The sequence below is a fragment of the Sardina pilchardus genome, chromosome 16 (genome assembly GCF_963854185.1).
Source record: "Sardina pilchardus chromosome 16, fSarPil1.1, whole genome shotgun sequence".
Taxonomy (NCBI): Eukaryota; Metazoa; Chordata; class Actinopteri; order Clupeiformes; family Clupeidae; genus Sardina; species Sardina pilchardus.
This window is the reverse complement of record NC_085009.1, coordinates 28,165,921-28,173,420: the sequence shown is the minus strand read 5'-3', so window position 1 is coordinate 28,173,420 and position 7,500 is coordinate 28,165,921. Positions and strand designations below refer to the sequence as shown.

General features: G+C 41.3%; 1 protein-coding gene across 1 annotated transcript in view; it reads right to left on the bottom strand.

Moving 5' to 3' along the window:
- Positions 1-278: 278 nt before the first annotated feature.
- LOC134059638 (NACHT, LRR and PYD domains-containing protein 12-like) overlaps positions 279-7,500 on the bottom strand; it is a 32,536-nt gene continuing 25,314 nt past the window's right edge. The window contains exons 13-19 of the mRNA XM_062516081.1: positions 7,209-7,344; positions 6,649-6,822; positions 6,135-6,308; positions 5,598-5,771; positions 4,052-4,225; positions 1,742-1,915; positions 279-624 (exon numbers count right to left, since the gene is read on the bottom strand). Coding sequence (XP_062372065.1) covers positions 438-624; positions 1,742-1,915; positions 4,052-4,225; positions 5,598-5,771; positions 6,135-6,308; positions 6,649-6,822; positions 7,209-7,344 — 1,193 coding nt within the window. The 3' untranslated portion in view covers positions 279-437. The remainder of the gene's footprint in view (positions 625-1,741; positions 1,916-4,051; positions 4,226-5,597; positions 5,772-6,134; positions 6,309-6,648; positions 6,823-7,208; positions 7,345-7,500) is intronic.

Genomic DNA, 7,500 nt, shown 5'->3' with positions numbered 1-7,500 from the left:
CCAGGCTAACGAGTTTTGGCTAAAAACTGTAAAATCGAACTCTCTCAAAACACATCCAAATGACACGATTTGATGTCAACTCAGCGTATGTCCTACTCCCAATCATCCGTAAATTAATCTAAAGTGCATTTCACTCCGGATAATCCCTTTCAGACCTAAGATACTAGTTTGATATCAAGGTTATACAAGAATAAAGAGTACTAATGTAGAATACTGAATTAGTGAATACAGGCCTATTAATGATTAATAATGCTTAACATATACCTTAAAGTGTTACCATGTTTTTATATTCAAAACATCCTCTATACAATATTACTTACAATTGTTGTATTTACATAGGTCACTTTAAAACATATTAGTTCAAATATGAATGTGCTGCAACACTTATTTATGCACAGTGTAAAAACATGATTCAGGTGGAACACAACAGGATGAATTCAGTAGGGTCCATATATTTGTAGATGTTTACAGTTTGGATGTTTCTTCAGCTCACAGAACAGCTGCTGTGCTGAGGGTCCAAGCTGATTCCCATACAGCTCGAGCACTCTGAGGGCTGATGGGTTTGATCTCAGTGCTGATGCTAAAGCTCTGAAACCTTCATCTGTTATACTGCTGTATGACAGTCTGTCGGAGAAAGAAGAAAATACTTCATCAGATCAGCTGAAGGATGCACACAGACCAAAGAGGGAAGCAGTTATTACCTGTGTGTGTGTGTGTGTGTGTGTGTGTGTGAATGAATGAAACCTTTATTGCCCCGAGGGGAATTTGTCTTGCACTCAATGGAGCCACATTGAACATTTAAGCACAGACAACAATAAATATCAATAAATAAATACTATGAAAAGAGACACAACAACATCTAACATTAAGGACGTAGAGAATACAGAACATTAACATTAAACATCAACAATCAACACAGCAATGGCAGTGATATCAGTCCCATACATTTTTTTAAAGCTAAAATGCATAAAAACTTTAAAAGCCAAAATGCATAAAAGCTTAAAAGCTAAAATGCATAAAAGCTTAAAAGCTAAAAATGCATAAAAACTCAAAAGCTAAAATGCATAGAAAATTCCAAACAATAAAAGGTGCACATTTAAAACATTTCTATGTGCCTGGGATTGCTCTGTTTAGTAGCTGTATGCTCCTCGGCACAAATGATGTGATGGCACGTTTGGTTTTAGTCTGGGGCATTCTACGTCCAGAGGGCAGGGGGGAAAACTCTGAGAAAAGTGGGTGGGATGGATCATCCAGTATCCTCAGGGCCAGATTGATGGTGTACTGTATACTGTTCGGTGAGGGTAGTGATGTTTTTTTTAGTGATGTGTGTGTGTGTGTGTGTGTGTGTGTGTTGGATATACAGTTAATAACATTAAAATAAATGAAGGAGTGACTGAATTAATGAGTCAGTGGTGAATGTGTGTGTGCGTGTGTGTGTGTGTGCGTGTTTGATTGAGCAACTGAGTAAAGGAGTCGAATTGTGTGTGTTTGTTTCTGTGTTTTGAGAATTCTGAGAATTGGTCAGTGATCTGTGTAATAGTGAGTGAGTCAGTGAGCGTCAGTGGTGTGTATGTGTGCATGTGTGTGTGTGTGTGTGTGTGTGTGTGTGTGTGTGTGTGTGTGTGTGTGTGTGTGTAATGTTATAGTGTAAGTGATTGTGTAAGAGAGCGAGAGAAAAAGAGATAAAACACACTGTCAAATTCACTGATAGCAACTCAGTATTTGGTCTTGTGATACTCACAATAGTTTCTCCAGTTTACAGTTGTGATCCTCCAGAAGAGAAGAAAGATGCTTCACTCCTGAGTCTCCTGCTTCATTCCCACTCAGCTGGAGCTCTCTCATGTGTGAGGGGTTTGATCTCAGTGCTGATGCAAGAGCTCTGAAGCCTTCCTCTCCAATACTGCAGTTATCCAGGCTGTAGAGAGAAGTAGGAGAAATACTTCATCTTCATTTTCATTTGTGTCTGTGTCAGGAGTGACTGACTGATTCAGTAGTGTTTGTGTGTGTGTGTGTGTGTGTGTGTGTGTGTGTGTGTGTGTGTGTGTGTGTGTGTGTGATTAAATGAAGGAGTGACTGAGTGAGTGAATGAATCAATGGTGTGTGTGTGTGTGTGTGTGTGTGTGTGTGTGTGTGTGTGTGTGCTGTGATTGTATGTTAGTGAGAGACTAAATGAAGGAGTGACTGAGTGAGTGTGCGTGTGTGTGTTTGTGTGTGTGTGTGTGTGTGTGTGTGTGTGTGTGTGTGTGTGTGTTATGTTCATGTGTAACTGAGTGGATAAAGGATGGAGTGACTGAGTGAGTGAGTCAGCGGTGTGTGTGTGTGTGTGTGTGTGTAACGTAAAAAAATCTAATTTGACATCTGAAATAAGAAAGCAACAAACAAACAAACAACGTTATTTAAAACATCAAAGTAAGCAGATTCTTGCTCTCCAGCATAACGGGCTAGTCTTATCTAAGTGAATATCGTAGCAAAACATTAAACATTTATTGCGTTCTTACTGGAGTGAACGCAGAGCATGGGCTGTTGCTCAAACAAATTAATGAGTGCGATGATCTGCATCTCCGTTCACCAAAAGTATGGTTTTGCCAATCCACTCACACAAAACATAATGTCTGAAAGGTTCTCTCCAATGTTCATAACATGCTATATTTCTCGATGTGTGGTAGTGTCAAGCAGTTAATTTATAGTTTAGGCTATTGCAGTTAGGCCTAGGCAATGTTCACGTCACTTGAGTCAGACAGAAGACTTTGCTTTCTCTGTTGGTATGTCTGTCCCTCCGAAAACTGGTGTATTTCAGTCAAGTCGCAGATTCGGTAAGTGAGTGAGAGACTGCAAACTCTTAATCCAGGAGTGCTGCTTGGGTGTAGAAAATCAAAGAGTATACCTCTGGTGCTCATCAGTTTGGAGATCCAAAAATGTATAGTCAGGTAGTGATTCTGAGGCACTCGAAAAGGTATTTTTTTAAAAAATAAAAAGCCTTTATTAGATTTGGCTATCCATTAAAAATATGCCAACATGTTTCGGCCACAAATGGCCTTCCTCAGGGCAAGTTTAAAAATGGCTGTCCGTAGACCACATGCTCTAAATCTCGTTGTGATCACATGACCAGAAAGCACAGGTGATCACATTCACAGGTGTGTCTCATGATGTGAGGACCATCTACAACACAACAATTTGACATCCATTAAAGAAGTTACAATGTAAGTAATGTGATCACAATGAGATTTAGAGCATGTGGTCTACGGACAGCCAGTATAGGCGCGTTCAAGATGGCTGCGCAGCACAAAAACTGCGCAGCACAAGATGCACGTGGTTAAAAATCTGTCCACGATGGTCTAGATGGGTGTGTTTTCGACTTGGCAGTCGGTATCACATGGCCTCAACTTATCGCGGGAGCAAGGCGTGGCCAGGCAGCTGCTTCGCAGCGGAGCAGCAGCTTTAGAGGTACTGCGGAGTGCAGCGGAGCCTAGACCCTGCCTTCATGACGTCAGGTCTTTGCCCTAATTGGCTTTTAAATCCCTGACGTATGTGCAGGTGTTTAGATGCCTCCTCATATCCACAAGGGTCCGTGCGGGTCCGTGCCTCGTGGTTCGTCACATGGTCAAGTCTACACTACGGGAAGTAGAGAGTGTACAACTTCATAGCAGCGTTTGTATCCCCTCCCCTGCTGCCACCGGCAGCTCTCGCTGCTGCAAGAGGTCATTTGGAGTTGAACTTAAGCACGCCTATTTTTAAACTTGCCCTGAGGAAGGCCATTTGTGGCCGAAACATGTTGGCATATTTTTAATGGATAGCCAAATCTAATAAAGGCTTTTTTTTATTAAAAAATACCTTTTCGAGTGCCTCAGACTCACTACCTGAATGAGAGACTGACTGCCTGACTCAGTGGTGTGTGTGTGTGTGTGTGTGTGTGTAATAAAAAAAAATCAAATTTGACATCTGAAATAATTTGTGAGTGCATGAGATTTTGTGTTTGAGTGAGAAAAAGAGGAAAAAAACACACTGTCAAATTCACTGATATCAACTTAGTATTTGGTCTTGTGATACTCACTGTAGTTTCTCCAGTTTACAGTTGGGATCTTCCAGAAGAGAAGAAAGATGCTTCACTCCTGAGTCTCCTGCTTTATTCACACTCAGCTGCAGCTCTCTCATGTGTGAGGGGTTTGATCTCAGTGCTGATGCAAGAGCTCTGAAGCCTTCCTCTCCAATACTGCAGTTATGCAGGCTGTAGAGAGAAGTAGGAGAAATACTTAAGCTTGATTTCCTTTTGAACAATCAACATTACTGTCAAATGTACAATACCTCCTCTCTCTTTCTTCTTCTCTCTCTGTGTGTGTGTAAGTGATTGAATAAATGAGGGAGTGACTAAGTGACTGGGTCAGTGGTGTGTGTGTGTGTGTGTGTGTGTGTGTGTGTGTGTGTGTGTGTGTGTGTGTGTGTGTGTGTGTGTGTGTGTGTGTGTGTGTGTGTGTGTGTGTGTGTTTGTATTTGTCATGTTATAGTGTGAGTGATTGTGTAAGTGACTGAGAGAGTGACAGACTGACTCAGTGGTGTGTTTGTGTTTGACTGACAAAAAGAGATAAAAAAACACATTCACCGATAGCAACTCAGTATTTGGTCTGGTGATACTCACTTTAGTTTCGCCAGTTTACAGTTGGGTAATAACAGATGTTATTTGATTTATCTTACTTTGTTCAACTGGCATCTAACTTGTAATAACTGATGATTAGTTTTATAATAAATATTAATAATTGATTTGCCTACCTGATTTTACATTGATTATACATAGTGACATTGGTTTACAGGTTAATCAATTGTTAATTCACCCATTCATACACTGTATTGCCAAAAGTATTTGTTCACCTGTCTTGACTCAGATGACGTTGGTTCACCCTTTGCAGCTACAGTATAATAGCTTCAACTCTTCTGGGAAGGCTCTCCAAAAGATTTAGGAGTGTGTTTATGAAACTAATATCTATTCAAGACACGTCCGAACCCTTCATGGCCAATGCAATTATTATCCTGAGGTGCGTTTTATGCCATCCTTAAACAACAACATCCATTAACCTTGACACACAGCTATTATCAAAGTCCTTTTCCTGTTTTCTGAAATATCGGTCTTGAATAATTAACATAAAAAGAGGCCACAGTGTGCAGCAACTCTGTTGTTCTTCTGATGATCTCCTGGCCAGCACCTCTGCTTGGGAGTGCATTCCTCCTCCTTGTTGTTTCATGTCAAGTAAATGATTGTGTAACAACATCACAGCAACATCACTATCAAAACACCCCAGTTCTTTTATGCAAGTGAATACAACAGCATCCACTGACTGTAATGTCTGCAGTGTGCAGTGGGGATCCTGCAGTAAAGCACACAGCTGGGTCACTCCCAAGACTTCTGGTATGTGCTCACTCAGATCCAGCTCACACAACATGTAATTGTCCACGTATAACACTAAGTTGTTATGATAAGATCCCCCCACTGGACAACAGCACTGCTATGTGATGATAAGACCCCCCCACACACACACACACACAATAGACAACATCACTGCTGTATGATCTGTCTTATTGAGGAGTACTGACTTAGTGATACTCACGCTAGTTTCTCCAGTTTACAGTTGGGATCCTCCAGAAGAGAAGAAAGATGCTTCACTCCTGAGTCTCCTGCTTTATTCCTACTCAGCTGCAGCTCTCTCATGTGTGAGGGGTTTGATCTCAGTGCTGATGCAAGAGCTCTGAAGCCTTCCTCTCCAATACTGCAGTTATCCAGGCTGTAGAGAGAAGTAGGAGAAATACTTCATTTTCATCTCTTTTTGGACAATCAACGTTACTGTCAATGTGTGTGTGTGTGTGTGTGAGTGTGTGAGTGTGAGTGTGTGTGTGTGTGTGTATGTGTGTGTGTGTGTGTGTGTGTATTCGAGTGTGAGTGAGTGAGAGTGACTGCCTGACTCAGTGGTGTGTGTGTGTGTGTGTGTGTGTGTGTGTGTGTGTGTGTGTGTAATAAAAAAAATCCAATTTGACATCTGAAATAATTTGTGAGAGCATGAGATTTTGTTTGAGTGGGAAAAAGAGGAAAAAAAACACACCGTCAAATTCACTGATATCAACTTAGTATTTGGTCTTGTGATACTCACTGTAGTTTCTCCAGTTTACAGTTGGGATCTTCCAGAAGAGAAGAAAGATGCTTCCCTCCTGAGTCTCCTGCTTTATTCACACTCAGCTGCAGCTCTCTCATGTGCAAGGGGTTTGATCTCAGTGCTGATGCAAGAGCTCTGAAGTCTTCCTCTCCAATACTGCAGTTATGCAGGCTGTAGAGAGAAGTAGGAGAAATACTTAAGCTTGATTTCCTTTTGAACAATCAACATTACTGTCAAATGTACAATACCTCCTCTCTCTTTCTTTCTCTCTCTGTGTGTGTGTAAGTGATTGAATAAATGAGGGAGTGACTAAGTGACTGGGTCAGTGGTGTGTGTGTGTGTGTGTGTGTGTGTGTGCTTGTGTTTGTCATGTTATAGTGTGAGTGATTGTGTAAGTGACTGAGAGAGTGACAGACTGAATCAGTGGTGTGTTTGTGTTTGACTGAGAAAAAGAGATACAAAAAAACACTTTCACCAATAGCAACTCAGTATTTGGTCTGGTGATACTCACTTTAGTTTCTCCAGTTTACAGTTGGGATCCTCCAGAAGATAAGAAAGATGCTTCACTCCTGAGTCTCCTGCTTTATTCCTACTCAGCTGCAGCTCTCTCATGTGTGAGGGGTTTGATCTCAGTGCTAATGCAAGAGCTCTGAAGCCTTCCTCTCCAATGCTGCAGTTATCCAGGCTGTAGAGAGAAGTAGGAGAAATACTTCATTTTCATTTATTTTTGGACAATCAACGTTACTGTCAATGTGTGTGTGTGTGTGTGTGTGTGTGTGTGTGTGTGTGAGTGTGTGAGTGTGTGTGTGTGTGTGTGTGTGTGTGTGTGTGTGTGTGTGTGTGTGTGTGTGTGTGTGTGTGTGTATTCGAGTGTGAGTGAGTGAGAGTGACTGCCTGACTTAGTGGTGTGTGTGTGTGTGTGTGTGTGTGTGTAATAAAAAAAAAATCTAATTTGACATCTGAAATAATTTGTGAGTGCGTGAGATTTTGTGTTTGAGTGAGAAAAAGAGGAAAAAAACACACTGTCAAATTCACTGATATCAACTTAGTAGTTGGTCTTGTGATACTCACTGTAGTTTCTCCAGTTTACAGTTGGGATCTTCCAGAAGAGAAGAAAGATGCTTCACTCCTGAGTCTCCTGCTTTATTCACACTCAGCTGCAGCTCTCTCATGTGTGAGGGGTTTGATCTCAGTGCTGATGCAAGAGCTCTGAAGCCTTCCTCTCCAATACTGCAGTTATGCAGGCTGTAGAGAGAAGTAGGAGAAATACTTAAGCTTGATTTCCTTTTGAACAATCAACATTACTGTCAAATGTACAATACCTCCTCTCTCTTTCTTTCTCTCTGTGTGTGTGTGTAAGTGA